At 49.9% G+C, this 20,280-nt stretch overlaps 1 protein-coding gene across 10 annotated transcripts in view; it reads left to right on the top strand.

The window, feature by feature from the left end:
- Positions 1-20,280, top strand: part of SHANK3 (SH3 and multiple ankyrin repeat domains 3) — a 318,859-nt gene that overhangs the window by 149,440 nt on the left and 149,139 nt on the right. For all 10 annotated transcript variants that reach the window (XM_071734304.1, XM_071734311.1, XM_071734302.1 and 7 more), the window contains one exon: positions 1,720-1,913. In XM_071734304.1, coding sequence (XP_071590405.1) covers positions 1,720-1,913 — 194 coding nt within the window. The remainder of the gene's footprint in view (positions 1-1,719; positions 1,914-20,280) is intronic.

Raw genomic sequence — 20,280 nt, 5'->3', positions numbered from 1 at the left:
TAAAAACATACAGGGGCCTTTTAGAGCTGAGAGCTGGGCTGTAATATCTGTGCGTTGACTAAAAATGAGACTGGAGTGACATTTAGAAGTATTATAAGGAAAGGGTAGCTATTTATTTCTTATTAAGTGTTTTTTCCCTTGAGGGACCATAAGTGAGTGCAGTAGAGGAGCAGCAAGCTCTGGGCTGAGGCTGGCGGGTCCCCGGCCACATCCCCGGTGTGACAGTGCCTGCTGCCCAACTTTGTGCCTGCGGGTGGGGAGGTTGAGGAGAGGTTTTGGGCAGCCCGCTGAGCCAAGAGGGGACCGTCCTGATGCTGGAGCGATGCTCTGTGACAGTGCCACTGCTCCTGGGGGACGCTCAGGCTGTCCCAGGCTGAGGGACGCCGTCCTTGCTCCCCGAGGAGGGGCGTCCCCGAGTGGGTCACAGACATTTCTAGGGGTGCCAGTTCGAGACAGATTTTCCTGCTGCAGCCGCCGCTCCCCGCTACCGGCACCTCCCCATCGCGGGGGGGCTGCAGGAGGAGATCCCCATCCTGCGCGGGCCTGGGTAGCAGCGAGAGGGTGTTGGAAGGGCGTAGGTCAGGAGGCCCGCACCTGCGGGGAGAGGGGGTGCAAGCGGGGAGCTACAAGAAGGGAGGATGCAGGCAGGGAGCGGGGGAGGTGGAAGTGGGGGGACGGCTGCAAACAGCGAGCAGGGGGGTTGCAAACAGCGAGCAGAGGGGCTGCAAATAGAGAGTGGTGGGACTGCAAGCAGGAGCGGCTGCAAGCAGAGAATGGGGGGGCTGCAAGGAACTGGGGGGGCTACGAACAGGGCGCTGGGGCAGCAGAGGGACCACCCCGCTGGAGAGGTGGCGGGAGCCAGGGCACTGCCAGCACTGAGCCCCTCATGTGCGGGGGCTGCGAGCAGGGGGCTGCGGTGCGAGGTGTTGGCAGGTCGGGGGGCAGAGGGGACCTCCATGCCCAAGCACTGCTGTCAGCCCTCCGAGAGCAGGTGACGGGCACACCCCGCACATCCCACCACCCCCCAGCTACTGGATCCCTCGTGCACTGTCCCCCCGCACACTGCCCGGACGGGCATTGACACCAAAAACTGACACCCCCCCCACCACCTCCCCTATCCCGCTCCCCTTCACTCTGCCTCCCCGGATCCCCCCACCTGCCCGCCCCGGTCCCGTCCTCCCCTCCACACTTCCCCCCTACCCTGCACCCCCGGAGCCGCCCCCCGGCTCCCCCGTCCCCCTCGTCCCGCGGCAGCGCTGCGCTCGCCAGGGGGCGGCTCCGCCCGCGATCCCGGCCCCAAGGCGGCAGTCGGTCGGGGCGACGGCGGCGGCGGCGGCAGCCGGGGGCGGGCGGCGGCGGGGGCGGGGGCGGCCGGTCCGGCGCCGTCCCCGCCCGCAGGGGGAGGAGCTGCCGGCGGCGGCACCTGCCCCGGGCCATGGTGCTTGCGGCGGCGGCGCGGCGCCGGAGGGAGCGGAGCGCGGCGCGGGGCGGGCGTCGCCGCGCCATGGAGCCGGCGGCGGGCGGCGGCCCCCCCCCAGCCGCAGCCGGTGCCCCCCCAGCCCCAGCCGCAGCCGGTGCCCGCGCCCGGGCGGCGCCGCGGCGGCCGGGGCTGCGCTGAAGCCCCCCCGCCGGCCCTGCCATGGCGCAGCCCGCGGGCCGCGGCGGGCCGAGCCGCGACCTGCCGGGCATCAGCACCGTAACCTACGTCTTCGTTTACAGCCCCGGCGGCCCGGCGGGGCCCCCCGGCCCCGGCCCCGAGCCCGTGTCCGTGCCCCACGCCGCGCCCGCCCCGCTGCGCGGGCCCAAGCGGAAGCTGTACAGCGCCGTGCCCGGCCGCAAGTTCATCGTGGTGAAGAGCTACGCGCCGCAGGGCGAGGGCGAGATCCAGCTCAACCGGGGCGAAGCCGTCAAGGGTGAGTGAGGGTGCGGGGTCGGGCGGGTGGGGGACCCGGGGTTGACACCCGCCGGCTGCGGGCTCCAGCCCGGGGGTCCCGCTCCGGCTGCTTAGCCGTGCTGGTCACTCCCTCTGTGGCTGTGGAGTCCCGAGTGTGGCTGTGGGGCAGCAGAGCCCGAGTCTGCCTGTGGGACGGCAGGGCCGTGAGGCTCCCGTTGGCTCCAGCCCCTGGTCCCTCAGTCAGAACCGGGGGTCACGGGGCCGTCGCCTCAGGCCAGCTCTGGCCTCGGTCCCTCGGTCAGTCTCTGGGGGTGGGGACCATGGGGTGCTGCTCAGGACCTGGGGCTGCTCAGTTGAGTCCCGCAGCTCCTCAATGGGGCTCTGGGGCTCTGGTCCTGCCGTTGGGCTCTGGGTGGTCAGTCCTCCTCTGTGACAGAAGGCTGTGGCTGCCATGCTCTGCTGGGACACCTAGGAGCAGCAGGTGCCTTTCCAGACCCTTTCCTCTCTATCCTGGGGTTTGCTTTGTGTTTGCTTTGTGCCCTGTGAGCTGATCCTGCCTGGTGCCATGGGCCATCTGCGAGGGTCCCAGTTGACAGTCCACCTTTTTCTGAGAGCTGTGAAGGGGGGAGGTGGGCAGGGAAGCTCTTCCTAAACAAAGCTCCCAACTGCACAGGCAGAGGATGCACGGAGATGTAGAGCTCATGGGGAGATGAGAAGATTAGAGGGATAATGGCATTGCCCATTATGTTGGGCTGACTCTTGAAAGACGTGTAAACGCTGCGGTAGGTCATAAGTCAGCTTCAAGCAGACAGGGATAAGAAAAGACTTCCTTTGCAAGCAAGCTAATTCCATAATTTTTCACAGAAAGTTTAAGAATCTTCTTTTCTTCTTCCTGCCTCCGCTTTTTTTTTGCTGATGCCTCTTAGGATGCGGGCTGGAGCAGTGGATAATCTGAGTGGCTGCATTTGCTGTAGTTTGGATCTGAGCTTGGGAGAGGGAGGCAGGGCGTCCTGTGCCATGCTCTGAATCGCTGTTTCAGAACACACTAGATCTCTCAGTCCTGTGCTGTGCTCGCCAAAAAGCTGCCCTTGGAAATAGCAGTCCCAGCAGACCTGCTGGTATTCCCGGTGATGTGTTTTTGTTCCCTGACTGGAGGACGAGATAGATGTGAGGTGGCTGTGACTTGGCTGATGTGCCGGTTGGGTCTTTCTGTAGCAGGTGGTGGGAGTGAAGGGGTGTTTGGTCTGTGGAGCTACATGGGGTGTGGCTGTGGGGTGAAGGGGTTTGTTTTCAGGAAGGTGGAATTAAGAGAGAGATGGATGGGGCTCCTGGCTCAGAAGTGCTGTTTGCATCTCTTGCCTTCACTCTTCTTCATCTCCTCATGTGGTTGCCTGAAGTAGGTCTTGGTGCCACTTCGTCAGTATTTCAACAGAATCCTTAATTCATGTGTTCACCTCCAGTTGTTTGCCTATGTTCTTTATGTGAGCAACTTGTGGGAGGGAGGAGCATATGGGCATGGGCAATGACCCCTTGGAGCTGGAGCCACTCTCAGCTGGTGTTCTTGATGCTTGGCTGGAAAGGCTTCAGAAGAGTTAAAAGAGCATCACCTTTGTGGCTCTCTTACGAAAGGTTTCCAGGTAGTGTAGATAGGCAGTGCTAGCTATTTACTGCTTTTGAGATGCTGATTAATTTTTGCAAGGATGGGAATATTGTCAGCCATTGGTGAGGGTGCCCTGGCGTTACAGACAGGTGTAGTGATGGGGATAGATGGAACCCAGCAGTCTGAGTGGAACCGCTGTGGATTGTGCTTTGCCATGTTCAGTGACTTTTGACTCCCCTTGCAAACAGGGGGTGATCTTCAGTTGGTGAGGAGGACTCTCACACTCAGCTGGTGGCAACAGAAGTTGGTTTAAGTGAAGTTTCTAGACTGAGGCGGTGCAGGACTTCTGCTTGGAGCTCAGGGGTTGCCAGGGTGTTGCAAATGGGTGGCAGTGAGAGAGTGTTGTTCGGTAGGATGCCTTGCTTTGCCCTGGGCAGCTGGGGAGACCAGGGTCCTGAAAAGGTTGTGCCAGCTGGGTGTGGATTAACTGAGCTGCTCAGGAATTGGGTGTTGGGGGTGGAGGGTCCTAGAGAGAGAAGGTGGTGGTTGGAGGAAGTGTTGAAGTGTGGTGGGTATGAGCAGGAGAGCTGTTTGGGGAAGGGTGGGAGCAGATTTGGGGAGTGTTGTCAAAAAATTGCTGGAGGCAGTTGCCTCATGAGATGAGCTGCATTTGGGGAGATGTGCAAGGGTGAGAGCCCACATGAGGAGAGCTCTCTTTGGGTGTGATGCTGAGGGAGAAACGCATCCAGAGGTGCAAGTCTGAGTGTCAGTGTTCTGTGGGAAGGGACCTCCATGGGGAGGGCAGCACTGAGCTGGTGGAGGCTGTGGACATGAGATTGCTGGTGTGGAAATGGTGTTAGGGATGGTGTCTCATCTTAAGATGTGTCACTGACAACCATCCCTTTAATGCAGTGAAGCTCAGTGATTTCAGACAGCTGGGGCTGTGAACAGTTACTCTCAGAGAGGACACTGGAAAAACATGCCCGGGGTTTGTGTATGGCCCTGCTGGAAGTGTGACTGCATTAGGAAGCAGATGCTGCTTTTTGTGTACTGTCTTAAAAAGCTGAGGATCCTTGGATGTTCATAGGGTTACACTTGTAGGCTGTATTCCTTGGTGAAAACAAATGGGCTCCTGCGAGGGTTCTGCTGAACACTGTGTGAAGCAAGGGTCTTGCATATTGGATTTGGTGGAGCAAGATGCAGCAAACCTTGCATTGCGTGGTGGATCTCCTCAGGCTTTCCAGTAGGAGCTGGTGTGGTTTGAAGAGCACAATGACAGATAGGGTGCCTGTCCTGGCTGTGTGCTGTACTGTCCTGGTGGCTGTTGGATGACAAGAGGCAATAATCAATACAGTTGCTTTGTTTGTAAGATAGCTCAAGAATTCAAGCAAAGGAGAGTCTGTCCTTGATCTGCCTGTTACTGATAATGAGAAGTGAAATGAGATGTGAGCGCCCCAAGCAAAGGGAGAACCAGTCTCCAGTAGTCACCAGCACCGAAATCACAAGGTCACAGGGAGAAGTGGCTCAGAGAGGAGGCACAACAAGGATTGAATCTCCAGCCCAGGACAGAAATTAGGAACACTATGAACATGCTGGTTTTGGAGTCTCATTTCTTTGCACTTTGTGATCAGGAGGAGTTACTCTCCAGCAACTGTTCCCATGTGCATCCGACAGCAGGTTTTCCTCTCTGGTGTGGTTCCTCACTGACATTCCCTGCTGCAGTCTCTAAGCAAACCCTCTGTGAAGTGAACAGCAAACTGAATTTCTGTTGGCCGTGGTTATGGTTTTGTTGAATTATTATTGTAGCAGTTTTCAGCTGTGCTGGAGGCTGTTTAGAGACAGAGGATTATTTTATTTGTGCATAAAGTGCACAATGTCACTTGTGGTTGGTTTTGCTAGTGGCAGGTTTTGCAGCTTCTGCTTGGTGTTCAAGCTGGTGGTTTCCTCTGGACTTCCACTTTGCTCTGGGCTGTGGGGTCCCTGCAGGAGGGCAGTTGTTCTGGTGGTTGGATGCAGGGGCAGACAGAGCCATTAATAGCCTGGCAGGTTAAGCCAAAACTTTAAACTTGGTCCTCAAACTGTCTGTGCCCGTGGTCATCTAGAGCAAAGGGGTGACAAACAACTGTCTCCTCACCAGACTGCTGCCTCATGTGTGTTTCCCAGCATTGGAAGAACAGGGATAGAGTCTTGTGAGTCAAGACCTGCTGAGCTGTTGGTCCTGAACAGATTTGCAATCACCTGTAAACTGCTCACACTTCATTTTCCAAACCACTGAGGCTTTTTTCCAGCTCCTCTGGTGGGGACACTGCTCTAGAACCTTCTAGACTTCAAGCTTCATCTCTTCTAACTTCTGAAATAAGAGTTTATGGCTGATTTAATAATTTTTGGTGTGCCTCTAGACACAAGTCACAGCAAAGGCACTATGACCAGATCCTCCATTAGAAAAAAGACACTTTTTAATTTTCTTTCCCAACAAATGCAATGACTTGGTCATGAGTACTACCTGCTAGCCTTATTTTAGTGACCCATCAAGCAGGGATCTGAGGGGTCACTGGCTCTGGTGGGGCTGTGGGCCTGAAAGCAGTATCCCACCTGAGGCTGCAGAGCATCTGCTGGTGCTCATTTTCTCCATGGTCTCTTCAGCTTGAGTCACCTTCTCCTGTGGGCACTGACTCCAGAGTGTTCACCAGGCAAAGCTGGGAGTGGGTGAGAGCCTGTTGCCTTCTGAGCTCAAAGTGCTTCACTATCTTGGTTCTCTTGTAGCTCTTGAGCACCAACTGGTTTTGCTTTCCCTCTAAGGTACTCTCTAGTATTCCTGAGAGTGAAATGGATTGAAAAACTTCCTTTGACCCCTGCATCATGAGTTTGCTGAGAGCTGGACTCTCAGAGTGGATGAAGGCTGTGCCAGGCTCTTCTCAGTTATGCCCAATGATAGGACAAGAGGCAATGGATATAAGCTTGAGCGTAGGCATTTCCACATAAACACAAGGAAAAAGTTTTTTAGTGCAAGAGTGACTCCTGCCGTGTGTGTGTGTCTGTCTGTCTGTCTGTGTCTGTGTCTCCTGTGCCATGGCTTTACCAGGGGTGCTCTGCATGAGTGTAGCAGTCTTGGACATGTGTCATAGTGTGACTTGAACAAAACCTTGTTTTGGAACCAGACACATAACATCCTCGTTGGGTGGCTGAGGCTGCTTGGTGGTGTGGGAGCTGAAGGCTGTGCTTCTGAGCTGTTTGTCTAGTGGTCAGAATTTAAAAGATTTTTTGGGAATAATGAGAGCTTCTAGAGACATGGATAGATAAATTATTTTCTCTTTTTGTTCTTGGAAGCTCTGAAAAATGAGTCATGGAAGAGGAGGAAGAGAAAAGTTGCTCATGAAGGATAAAAGAAAATGAACTGAATAAAACAAAAATATATCAAAGACAGGAAGAATCTTGTTTGGAAGAGATGGGGTTTGCTGCTTAGAACAGGCACAACAATATCAGCAGCCAAACCTCTGGTGACCTGGTGGCCACTGAGCCTATGCAAGCTCCACGACATAGAACCATGGCATGAGCTGCCAGGTTCTGGCCAAGCAGGATAAGGTAGGAGGGTAGGAATCCTGCAGTGGGAAGAGGTGCAAGAGCTGGATGGGGGGAACCACAACAATGGAGTGGTGGAGTTTGTAGGACCTGGGCTTCCAAACCGTGGCTGAGCACTGGGCTGCAGTCCCTGGGCTTTGTTGTCTCCTGCCTAATGCACCTCTGCCTGTGCTTGTTTTCTACATGAACATCTGACCTCTGGCTGATCCCTGCTGTGCTCTTTATGCCAGTTGTGTCATAAGGCAGCTAATTAAGCCTGATGTAGAAAAGTACCTTATCTCACTGGTTTATAAATATGTTACTCTTCAGTTTAAGTGCTCTCTTGTTTGGATGTTCTGTGGAAGTTTCGGTTGTTCTTGAATTTCTGCTCACCATTTTATATGCCTGTTCTGTATCTGCTTAAATACACATTGCTTTGCCATTAATGTGCCCCATTCCGTAAATCTTTTCCTGCAATTAATTCTTTTTATACCTCTGACCAACCTCTCTGTTCTTCTCTAACCCAGTTTGGTTTCTGTTACAAATAAATGGGTCTTTGTGATTGCAGTCTCAGGTGGTGCCCAGATGGATCTTGCATTGCTCTGGATATGTTATTTAAGATAAAGAGAACATAAAATGTACATGCCCTGCTTTACATTTTTGATACAAATAAATTTTTTTAAGTTTAGTAATGTTAAATATGTATTTAGCTTAAATTGTGAACCATACCTCCCTTTCCCCTCATTTGCGTGTTCATTCACTTGTTAAATGTTGATGGTCAGTGTAAGCCACAAAGATGACTCTGATTTATTGCTGGTGTTTCCTCAATTGCTCCAAGGCACTGCTCTGGTCCTGCCCCCCCATGTGTTGAGGAGGGGCTGATGAGCTGGGTCATGCTGCCACGTCCTGGCATGGCATTTCTTGGTGCTTGCTGTCATGGAGCCAGCAGCTCCAAGGACTCTGCTGGGTTTCTCCACGATTGCACAGGAGGCCAGTTCTTGGTAGCCAGCATTGACCTGGAGCCTGACACCTGAAATGTCACTTGGTAGAATGTGCTTTTGGAGGGATGTGCTTTTTAGAGTCATGGAATTGCAGACTGGTTTGTTTTGGAGGGAACCTTGAAGAGCATCCAGTCCCAACATCCTGCCATGGGCAGGGACACCTCCCACCAGCCCAGGGTGCTCCAAGCCAGATCCAACCTGACCTGAGACACTGCCAGGAATGGGGCAGCCATAGATTCTTGGTGCACCCTGGGACAGGGGCTCAGCACCCTCAGCTGGCTCATGTTGTCATTCAGTCTGTCCTACCTCCCACACCCCCCCAGAGTTCCTTCTCATCAGGGTTGCTCTGAACCCATTTTCCTCCCAGCTTAGATTTGTGCTTGAGGTTGTGCTGACCCATGTGCAGGACCTTGCACTTGGACTTGTTGAACTTCATGCAATTTGCACCTATCCACCCTGTCCAGGTCCCTCTGGATGCCCTGTCCCTTACCTCCAGCATGGTGCCACACCATGCAGCTTGGAGTCATCAGCAGTCTTGCTGGGGGTGTCCTTTATCTAAATGTCCACGACCATTTCTCCCCTGGAGAGATGACAGCAGGCTGGAGGTGTTTGTCAGTTACACTCATCACAGCACCAGAACCTAGAAGGAAAGAGACAAAAGCATGAGCAGGAGTGCAGAGGTTTCAGGTCTGAGGATGCTGCCTTCTTGATGAATGCAGGAGGTCAGAAGTCTGCTAGATAGAAGTCTTCATCCACCCAGACAGCCCCTAGCACCAGAACGAGTCTGCGTGTTGGCGCTCTGAGTGTTTGCTTTCTGAACATTGAACTTTCTTCAGATGTTTGCGAGAAATGGCCACTAGTTCTCACGAGGTATGTGAGGACAGTGGGCAGGAGAGGAAAGTAGCTTGTTAGAGTCTTCAGGCTTTCTGGAATGCTGTTTATGGTCTAATATCAATCAAGGATTGAGAAGGTCATATGGGATCTGATGAGGACAGTGCAACAGGAAGAAGTGTCAAAGTCTACTTCAGTGCAAAGAAACAATGGAAATTCCCTGAGGACATGCAGAACAAGTAATCCCTTTATGATTATTAAAGGTGCCACCATCTGGCATTATAAAGTCTATTTTTAGTAATCCTAAACCACGGCTAGAAAAAAATGGCCTAAAATTTTCTCACTGTGTTTAAAGTTTAATTTTTGCCACAGATCAGGCTGTACATGTTCAGGCTGCTTCGTTGTCATGTGAAGGGATGAGCATGGTTTCTTGTAGAGGGGAGCACTCCTGTGCCTTGTGCTTGTGCCCTGGGGCTCAGACCCTGTCACTGACCTGCGATGGGCAACCCCAGCCCCTTCCCTGCCCAGAGCAGGTAATGTGCACCCACAGATACACAGAGACCACTCCAGGGGTTCATCTCCAGAGTTGCTGTATTTGGAGGCAGGGTGCTGCTGCTGGGGGCTCTTGGGGTGGTTGGTTGGCTCAGGCTCTGCTGGGTGCAGATGGCAGTCAGTGTTGAAGCAGAGTGTTTTTTATGATCACTAGCAACAAAAGTTAACAAACCCCCCTTGGTCCTGTGCTTCCCTCTCCAGCCTTATTTCCAGAAATGAGTTTATTGCAGCGCCTCTGTGCCAGCTTCAAGGCTGGGAAGGAATCGGAATTACTGGTGAACCTTTTCTGAACCGGTGCTCGTGTCAGGAAATTCTCCCTCTGTCCCCTTTTGTTTTTTCTGGTGGGAAGGTCATTTTGAAAGAGATGGTAAGAAGCCAAGATGCAGGTAGTTGCTGTAGACTGGTATGAGAATTATACAACCTCTTGGGACTGCTATCTGTCAGAAGTCCTGCTTTCTGCTGTGCTAAATTCCTTTACTTTAGGTTAGGATTTTTCCACTGAGAACCTATGTGTTGCAGGTCAGCAGCATGGTTTCTGGGTTGCTGGAGCTACTAAACTGAAAATGTCTTGCTGTGGCCAAATAGCCCTCCTGGAAATCAAGGTCTCATTGACAAGAGATTTTCTGCCTAAGAATTTGGAGGGAAAATTAAATCACAAATTGAAAGGAAGATTTAGAGAAGAAGTCAGGCAGAACAGAATCAGGATCTCTGCTGCATGTAGGGAGAACAAAACTGGCATGGGCTGTTGAGGTCTGCTTGCCTCCAACTGTGCAAGGTACACTGGTGGAGAGATTTTATTCACTTACAACAAAACAAATCTCTGAACTTTTTTGTAATTTCTTTTTTCTTCAGCGTAATTTCCTCTGCTGGACAATATTGGTCTTCAGAACATCTGGGGACTTTCTTCAGGTGTTAGATTTTTTTCGTCAGCTTTTTCCTTTTGTTAAGAGAAGAGTTATAAGTGTTTCCTGTGTTGACAACTGTGTTTGCATATTCAGCAGTGAGTAAGATTGCCCCCATGTCCCTCTGAGACACACCAAACCGAGGTTCTCTAGTGTGTAGATCAAAAAGTGCTTGAAAGACATACAGGTACCCAGTGTGAGGTTGGATTGTTGCATTTTGTCATAAAAATGATAGCATTTATACTTGGCATCTGCAATGATATGTTGAGAATTCTTATCAGCTTGTCACTATAGCAAAGGAAACCTTGATTACAAGTCAAAAGAGCAAGATATCATCAAAACTCTTATGCCTGTAGCAGAAATCCTCTGCCTTCTGATGTCTTCTCCTCAGGTACCTGGGATATGTGGCTGCCTCCTGAGCCCAGCTGCACAGTGGGGAAGCAGCAGGTTCCCAGCACACTTCACAGGGCTGGTTGTACTTGTCTGGTGGGCATCAGTTGAGTGGCTGGACCTAAGTCCAGAGCAAACGTACATACTTTAGAGTAGCTAGCACAGAAATTGTCCCTATTTGTAGTCTTATTTCCAACAGGTCATTCAGAATGCTTGTATCTCTTTATTGAATCTTGCTATTTTTCTTTGAAGAAATGTTTCTTTCTTCTAAAGATAACTCCTTTTAATTTTTTTAACACTTTTTTTTGACCAAACTTATAGTCCAATTTGTTCTTCATTCACTGGATGCTCTTCTAGCATCTTCTAGCGCTGCAGAACTTACAGTTGCAGATTCCTGGGAGAAAAATGCAACATCAATAACCTTAAGTGAATAGCAAGAATGTTTTCAGGAGGTGTGTTTGGGGGAAAGTGGAGTTATGTTCCTGAGCTCTTTCAGGCCTTTCTCCATTTCCTTTGCTTTGCCTACATGTGAATTCTACAGAAGAGAGACATGTGTCTCTAAACTGTGCCCTGCTGAACAGTATATTTGAAAGCCTAAAGAATTTCAAAAGCATCCTCATGAGTGGCTGCTGAACCAAGTACTTCCCAAACTAATAGCCAAGGTCATTCTTTCTCTCCTCAGGCTTCTTCTAGGAAGGTAAAGTTCTTAACACAGTGAGATTTTCTGCATGTTGACGCTGGAAGAGATGGGCAAATAGAAATGTCTGCTCTTATCCATCACATGCTCCTCCACTTCCCACATGCTGGATGTGTTTTAGGACAGTTGCATGCTTACAGAGCCTCTCTGTCTTCAGGCAAATTACACCCAGGTTTGCTTTACCTGCTGAGTGCCCTCAGTCAAATTCTTGGCAGATGCTGTTTGCTGCTACCAAGCCATCTTCTTGTGAGCACAGCCCATCCCATTCCCAGGCCACAGGTGATCCATTTCAGAGTTCTTCATAGTTCAGTCCTCATCTTTGGCCCCTTCCAGTTGAGAACCAGTTGCTGGCTCCAACTGCCTTGACCAAGCTGCACACCCTGGGTCATCCCTGCCCTGCTGTCACTCCATAGCTGAACAGGTCTGCTCCTTTTCCTCTGCTCAGCTGCAACATGCTTGTGGCTGCTTCTTTTAAAAAAAGATTTTATTTTATTTTTTTGTAAACTGTAATGTTTGGTTGTTTTATGTTTTGCTTTGTTTTTTTCAAGCTATGCATAACTTGAAATTTGTGTTGGGTTATAGCAGAAAATTTGCCACTTTCTATTCTCAGGATTTTATTTACATACATATGTGTGTGCATATCTCTGTCTCTCTAATTTTAGATAATCCCACATCCCCTTTCTGACATCCCATAGCCTTTGCACAGTCCTACAAGCCCCCTGCATGCCCCCAGATGGTTGTCACTCCTCCTTGGCAGGTACCCTGGTGCTGGTCAGGGCTAAAGCCCAGGTCCCTCCCCCATGGTGTGCTTGCCTCGTTCCCCTCTGCCTCTAGTGCAGACCCTTGGTGGGTTGGTCTTTGTTGGTGTCCCCAGTATGTGGGGACATACATGTGGCTGTGAATGCCTCTACCGTGGTCCTTCCTCTGGTGTTTGGGGTTTGGTGTGTGCCAGCAGTTCTCACCAGACCCCTCACCCACTTGGGTGCTTTCCCCTTTACGCATCCTTGGCAGTGAGAGCTGGCTGGTGGATGGATGGGTGATCTCCAAGTTCTGTCTTTGCACAGCACTTTTCTACTACAAACTGACTATTTATTTCCACCCCAAACTGTTTTCCCTGATCTGGGAGTTTTCCTTCTTGCCTGTTGTGCCTGAGCTGTTTCTGTAAAGGCTGGACAGTCTGATATGTTTCCCCCGTCATCAGCTTTCTGTAGAGCTTCTCTGGCTGGTCTGGCAGCCTCAGCAAGGAGAGACTTTGGTGGAAGATGCATTCTCCCAAAGCCTGGGGTCTTCAAAAGCTGCTCCTGAGATGGTCATGGCTCCCTCAGGAACAAAAGCTTCTCTGGGTGAGTGTGTCCTTTGGGACAGGAGGCAAGGAACGCAGAGCAGAAGCTGTTGGTGGCTGTTCCTGGAGAACCTGCTTGTCCAGATGAGCAGGGGTTGGGGTCACCCCCTTGCTGGCAGATCTGCCATTGTGTTGGGAGCACCATCCTGATCCTCCTCTCTGGCCTGGGGAGTGAAGGGCAGTGGGAGGGGAGGGTGGGATTCATGTTGCTGTGTGGCTGAGTGGTGTCATCTGCTGCACCTGAGGCCATTGGCCATTCTCCCTCCAGCCAGTGCTAAGAAATAGCTCTTCGAGAGAGCAATTTATCTCATCCCAAGTTAGACATTTAAAATAAGTCTGATGAATCACCATCTGAAATAGCCTTTTTCTCTGTTGACTAGCTCGGATATAGATAGCCTTTTACCCATGTCTGTCATCTGTCTTGGCCATTAGCAGTGGCTCCTGCAAGCCATTGCTGGGGTTCCTCTGACTTCAGCACCTGGTTTCTGTCCAGAGGGCCTGCTCTGCTGTTGTCTTTAACATCCTGTTGTGGAAGTCAGCAAAGGGCAGCCATCGGTCTGACACTCCTCACCTGTCCCAGGTGGGTGTTACCCAAAGTCATGGGTCTTCTCTTGGAACCAGCACAACATTCCCTAGTGAATCATTGAGCTTTCCCAGCCTTTCCATGTGGGCAAAGGATCCCAAGAGAGACAGGTGTTCTTGGCTGCCTCAGTTAAATAGTGAATTCCTATCTTTAATCTTTTAACGGTGAAGTTAATTAACGACTGAACAAACCTACCCTGGATGTCGTTTGCATAAAGATCAGATGTGTTTCTATTCCGGGCCTCCCAGCTCCAGAGAGGTGAGGTTGGTGCTTTAGCAGTTTGCTCCCAAGGTGCAGCTCTGTTGTTTGACTGTCTGGGGCTTGGCTGGCACAGACGCTGCTCGAGAGTCTTGAGTCTTCAGCTTCAGGAAGAAGTGTGCCAGCAGAAATCTCTGTGCCTGACAGGAACAGCTTGCTTTGAATCCGACCACGTGTTTGTGGATTAAATACAGACCTTGGGTGCAACACCTGTAGGATGTGCCAGGGGCTGCCCTTCTTGGGCTTCCCAAGCAATGGATTGTGGTGTCTTAGAACTGGGGGCATTGCTGGGCATGAGGGGTCATCTGTGTTTCTTCTCATTAAGAATTAGTAATGATCCACATCCTCTGCACCTTGTTTAAAACTTGCTGTCAAATCAAATCTGTGTATTACCATCTCACTTTGATCCCCTGCTGCCTGTCAGCAGCCACAGGTCCTCCACAATGAGCTCGTGGGTGATAGAGTTCAGTAAAATGTTGGGGCAGTTGTTAACACAGGGTTCCTGCAGACCAGGCAAGAGGTGCTGCTGCCTGCATGCCAGGGTGTTGGTGGCCAACTCGTGGGAAGCCCTTGGGAAGGAAGGGTAGGGTCTGAGCTGAGTCACAGGAAGAGCTTGGCTCTGGTGTAGTCTAAAAGCTAATGCCAGGAGGCAGATCTTGAATCCCATCCATGGAGGGGTGTCCCAGCAGATTGTTAGGAGGCTGATGAGGAGAAACTGTGTTATCTGCTTCTAAAGTACAAGTAAGAATGGTATGAGTGATTTTTCTGTAATTTCTGCATATTACCTCTAAATAGAACCACAGAATTTTTCAGATTGTTAAGGATCTCTGAGATCATTAACTCCAGCCAATGACCTAAATACTGGTTAGTTGATTTTAATTTTAAGAATACTTGCAATTTCTTAGGAGCACAGGCATTACAGTTGTAGGTGGTCTCTCTGGGCTGCTGGAGCAGTAACCCAAGAGCTGCCTGGTGTCTGCCCAGAGTTCCTTCTCTGGTGCAGAAGTTGCTGGGGGAGGCTACGTGCTGACCCATGTGAGACCAACTGGGGTTTTTCTTCTGGCCTCATCCTTAGAATAATAGAATCATAATTTGGGTTGGAAGGGACCTCCAAAGGTCATCCTGTCCAACCCCCCCTTGCAGTAAGCAGGGACACCCTCAATATGCCCTGAACATCTCCAGGGATGAGGCAATCTGGAGCACCACTGGCCTTTAACTTGATGAGAGTTTTCTTTGTGCTGGTACTGGGCTCTATTCTGTGGCTCTGGCATTTGGATGCGCTGCCAGGACTATTTTGAACCCAGGGATTTCTTGTGAATTGGCTGTTTGTAGTGAGCATCAGCACAGGCTGTGCTGGGTGTTCAACATCTGCTTGTCATTGGCATGGTTCTTTGAGGCTTCTATTTGTTAGATCCCACAATACATTTTCTTTCCTTTCTGGCTTGGCTAGGTAGGGTCACTAGAAGAGCTGATCCATGCTGCCCTTTCTAATAGACCAGTTTACCCACTTACAGTAGTTGTGGCCTCTGACTCGGAACTAAAATAGTTCATTTGGTTTATTTCAGTTTGCTCCCAAAGCTATAATTATGATAAAAGAAATTATATTCACTTTAATTCTGCATAAGAGCATCCACTTATAAATACGATTTGCTGTGACTAATACATTTCAGTGCAGATCACTGATACAAATTAACTAATCACATTTTGCACACCAGAGCCTTGACATTGTAATAGATTCTTTGTGGTGGCAGATAAAGGGGATGCATCTGGTGGTGTCACCCTCCTGGTCTGCACAGCAGGGTCAGGATGCACACACACCTTTCACCAAGGTTTCTATTTACAAACTTTTGGATTACAAAATAGTATACATAGTAGCAAATTTCCCCCTCTTCCCGTGAAGGTTTATTTAGGATATTTCTGCATTTCCTGGCATTTCTTACTGCATGTGTAGTGATTTGGTCCTTCAGCACTGTTATTCTCTGTCCTCTGGGAAAAAACTTCCTTGTACTGCCCCGGACTCTGAGATGGTGTAGGCTGTAACTCACTTGTTGTAGGAGTGCTCTGTAGCTCTTTAGTAACTGACTGGGTGTTCCTACAAGTGCATGTAGCTGAGATACCAGCTGTCTACTCTTGGATGTTGGGACTCTCTCTGGGTTTTGGGGGTGGCTTTGGTAATCATTGTTTGGACTATCCTGGGAGTACAAGATAGGTTTTTGTCCTGCCTTGGCTGAAGACAAACCTGCTAACATGGCAGAGATGCATCTTCCTGCCAGACATACCAGCAAACAGTTTAGGACTAAAATGTGTTTTGTAGATGACCTCCAAACATGACCTCTTGGAATTTGGGGATGCCATTTTAGCAATGCATGGTCTTGTCTTTTCTTGGAAACTACTTAAATTAGTAAGACATTCAAATCAAATGCATTTAGGTGTGCACTGAGCTGGCAGCTGTCCCTATTTACCTTCCAGAATTAGAAAATGCTTCATTAATTCAAGTCAGCATCTTCTGTATGCCTCAGCTTGACCTTAGTTATGTCCCAGTTTTCAACTGTGGGAGCACATTGACCTATTATTATTAGAGGGAAAACTTGGGTGTGAGTTTGCCAGGCGTTAGTTGCCGTAGGATTGATGTGCAGTAGGATAAATGAGCACTTCAGGACATGGTTTAGTGGGCACAGTGGTGTTGGGTTGATGGTTTGACTTGATGATCTTGGAGGTGTTTTCCAACTTTAATGATTCTGTAGTTTCTGCTTGCTGGAGTGTTCATGTTGTGTTCACAGTGAGGCAAGGCTGTGCTGGGCAGAGCACTGGAGCACTGCCTCTGCCTGCAAGCTTTGGTGCTCCTCAGCAGCCTGCTCAGGTTGTCAGGTTCCTAGACATCCAGGGGACTGCTCCATGAGCCCCAGGCTTCTCTCTTTCCCAGAGTATATTCTTTGCCTCTGCCAGTTTAGTCATAGCAGCAGGTTTGAAAGGGCTGTGTTCCAGGTTGGGACTTGTGTCCCAGTCTAACTCAGGTGTTCAGCCTGATCCGGGATCTGTGTGGCAAATGCTGATCATTCACCTGCAGCATGGTGTTTGGGCAGGTTTCAGTGTTCTTCACTCAACCAAGACCTCTCAGCAGAACCTGGGAGCTCTGGCTTGAAACCCCCTGAGGGCAGGGGCTGCTGGGACAATCAGGAGTGGGCGGTTGATGGGCTTTGGTGCTTCCAAATCCATGCTTGAGATGAGTGTTTAGGATCCTGAACATGATCCTGAGGATCTCTCCCACCAGGGGAGGTTTAGGCTGAATATTAGGAAACATTTTTTCTCTGAAAGGATTGTCAGACATTGGAATAGCCTGTCCAGAGCAGTGGTAGAGTCACCAGCCCTGGCGTTTGGACCTGGTCCTTAGGGCATGGTTTGGTGGTGAACTTTTACAGTGTTGTTCAAAGGTTGGACTGGATGATCTTGAAGGTCTCTTCCAACCAAAGACATTCTGTGATTATTTGAATGTCTAGGACTGTTCTCATCTCCTCAGCACAGCCCCAATCAGCAGCAAGGCATGGAAGGCCATCTTCTGCAATTGCAGGGCACTGATATGTGCTGATGGTTCAAGAAGCTGCCAGAAGACACCAGTTCCTTTCCTCTTGCTTCCTTCTGTTCTTCTAGGGTGATGTTATCTGACAGGTTTTGACAGCATTACAGAAGTGTGTTGCCCTGTAGGTGCAGTGGGAGTTCTGACACCACCATCAGCCCAAGACTCAGTGAAGAATCCAGGCAGGAAGAGGCTGATGTTGAATTGTGGAGTCAGCTTCACATTAGGATGCCCTGACCTGCAGCACCAGGCACCTCCTGCTTTGTATGGCATGGCCTGGGTGCCCAGCTGCAGAGCTGGAGGGACTCTCTGCTCCCCACACCGCTCCACATCCCCAGTTGAGTGACACGGGGACTGGAACAGTCCTGTGCTGTGGTCAGCACTGAAGTTATAGTGGTAAAGCAGGAGAAATTGATGCCTGTGGTGAAGGAGAAAGGCTGATCTTGATTTAGCAGTACAGCATCTCAGTGTAGGCCAGAGGGAGGGGCAGGAACTCAGTGAGGAAAGGCAGCAAAGAATATTTAGGATAGCAGTGGTAGGATGAACACATACTGCTCTGTTTCTTGGTGATGAGATTATTTGTTCAGATCTGGAAGCACTCTGGTAGACAAACCAGATAGACATCTGTATGGGTTCACTTTTGAGAATGCTAGAATCTCATGGTTTAAGCTTGAGCAGGCCACATGTTGGGTGACATCAGGCTTCTGGCTGTGCCAGCAGCATGGCAGCTGATGCAGAACTGCTGCTGCACACCAGGCACAGGGCACGAGTTGGGCACTGGTGAGTGAGCAGGATGTCCAGAGGAGTATGGTGGGCTGTCCAGGATCAAGGAGGAGGTGGTTCAGGGAGCAATGCAAAAATGCTTTCTGTTTCCTTCCTGGACAGGAAAGAGAGGGGAGACTTCTCTGCTTTTATCTTTAGTATATGGACTGCTTTATAAATTGAATTTCCTTTTTTTGTTTTGGACTTAACGAGGCCTTGCAGAATGGTTTTGTCTCATGGGTGTGAGGCTGTGAAGTCAGATTGTCCTCTAAAGGCTGCCTTGTTGGGAAGTGTGTGGCCCTCCAGCTTTGGTAAACCAAGGTCGATGGGGCCAGTGTCAGTGGGCTTTAAGATGCCAGGCTGTCTGTGCCCTGTCACTACCCATGGCCCAGTTGTGTCCCAGTGATTAAGCTGGAGACAGCTCTTGTGCTCCATTTGTGTGTTTTTTTTTCTGCTTTGCTCTCACCTCATGCATGTCCCATGTTTTTTCTCTTTCATTTTCATTCATGCTTCACAGCAGATGAGCAGCTTCGTGAACTAGGTAACTATGAATTTTTCTTCTCCTTTTTTTTTTCTCCATTCCTCTGCATCCTTTTCCACTTTTCTCCTTTTTGTGTCCTCCATGTGTAGGAGTTTACAAGGGGTTCTGGAGACCCGTCTTTCCCTTCCTTTCCTTGATTCTTTCCGTTTAGCCTGGATGGGGTTGAGGGGCAGAGTACAAGAAGGGCCCTTCCTTGCCTGTCCTGCTGGTTTCCCACAGTTCCTCAATTTTTCCTGTTCTTGTATGTGTGACATATATGAGAAGACCAACTGAGGAGATGGAACATGCCTGCTGAGAAGATACTGCCTTGGTGTCTGGTGAGTGCTGTGGCAAGGAACAAGCAGAGGTGCTGGGAGGTGCTCAGCAGATGCTCTAGCAGAGAGGAGGAGCACTGCTGCAAAAAGGATGAGTAAACAGAAATATCTGCTTGAAATGGAGCAGTGCTGCTGGGGACTCCCTCCTGGTGTTTTCACTGGGAACTTCCCAACACCACTCACCTGTCAGTATTAATATTTGGGTCCAGTACCTTTTGGTAGCCTTTGACTCTTGATCAAGAAAAGGGGCACCTCCTCTGCCTATCTGCTGGGTACTTGCTCTTCATCTTTGGCTTTCTTAGGGCCATGGTTTAGCACTGGACTTTGCAGAGTTGAGTTAATGGTTGGATTCAATAAGCTTAAAGGTTTTTTCCAACCAGAACAGTTCCGTGATTACTCGGGCTACCTCACAACCACTCCTTTAAGAACTGTTGTAAAAATTGAGTATTTTTCTCTTCTTCCCTTGCAGTTTTCTTTTTATTTTTCTACCCCCTTCTTGTTGTGTGTCAGGGACTTGAATGAAGTTTGGCTGTGAAGGGCTCATCTTCTAGACAAGAGCTGCTCTCATTTTCCCAGGCAGCTTATTTAATTAGCACATTTCTTTCCCCCAGAAAGGTTTTCCTTCAGTTTGCAACACGTACAGCATGGGTAGCATATGTTGTCAGCCATACGCCGTACAGAGTGTTTACTGCACATACGTCTTACTGGGTCACAACTTCTTGTCTCTGCTGAGAACCTGCATGATGGGGGTTGCTGATGAGATTTCACACTAAGCAATATCAATTTTGATATTTCTTAATATCAAAACTGACCAGTAAGTGCTGGGTGGAACCTAGGTTTCATGATGATATTTCTTCATCATTCCTCCCTTATTTTCTCTTTAAAGATTCCCAGGGGGTTCAGTCTTTTACTATAAAAAGCCCTTTCATGGCTCCACTTGTGTTACGGGTTGTTCTGTAACTTTTCTGTAGCTGTGAAGTACTCTTGAAATGAAGTGGCCAGCATTGCACAGATGAGGTGGCCCATTTATGGAGTCAGGCGTTTTGTTCTCCATCTGATCTTTCTGTAAAATTTTATTTTGCTATTGTAGCAGCTCTCCGGAAGTGTCAGCACTTGTGGTGCTTCCAGAGGTCTCCTTGCTCTACTAATTTAGCAAGGAATAAAGTGAGAGCATCCTGAATCCACTGCAAACTTCAGCCCATGGTGGTGTGACACTATCACCCTCTGAGGCTGTGTGTTTTTATATTCCTTGTTTAATCACCATGTCCCAGTTGGCAACAGCAGTTTAGCATGATGTCACTTTAGTGCAAGGACTTCTCACCTCCGAGTTGTTGGTGTTTAATACAAGAACGTAAAATGGTGGTGTTTGATGAGAACAAAGGACCACAGCAGCCTTGGGGAGGAAGGTGCAGAGCAGTGCTTGGCTGGTGGCTGGGGACTCACACTGGCAATGGCTCAAGGCTTATTTTATAGCTCTTGCT

Source organism: Heliangelus exortis, chromosome 1, assembly GCF_036169615.1.
Source record: "Heliangelus exortis chromosome 1, bHelExo1.hap1, whole genome shotgun sequence".
NCBI lineage: Eukaryota > Metazoa > Chordata > Aves > Apodiformes > Trochilidae > Heliangelus > Heliangelus exortis.
The sequence above is the reverse complement of the archived record's forward strand: the minus strand, read 5'-3'. Positions and strand labels throughout refer to the sequence as shown.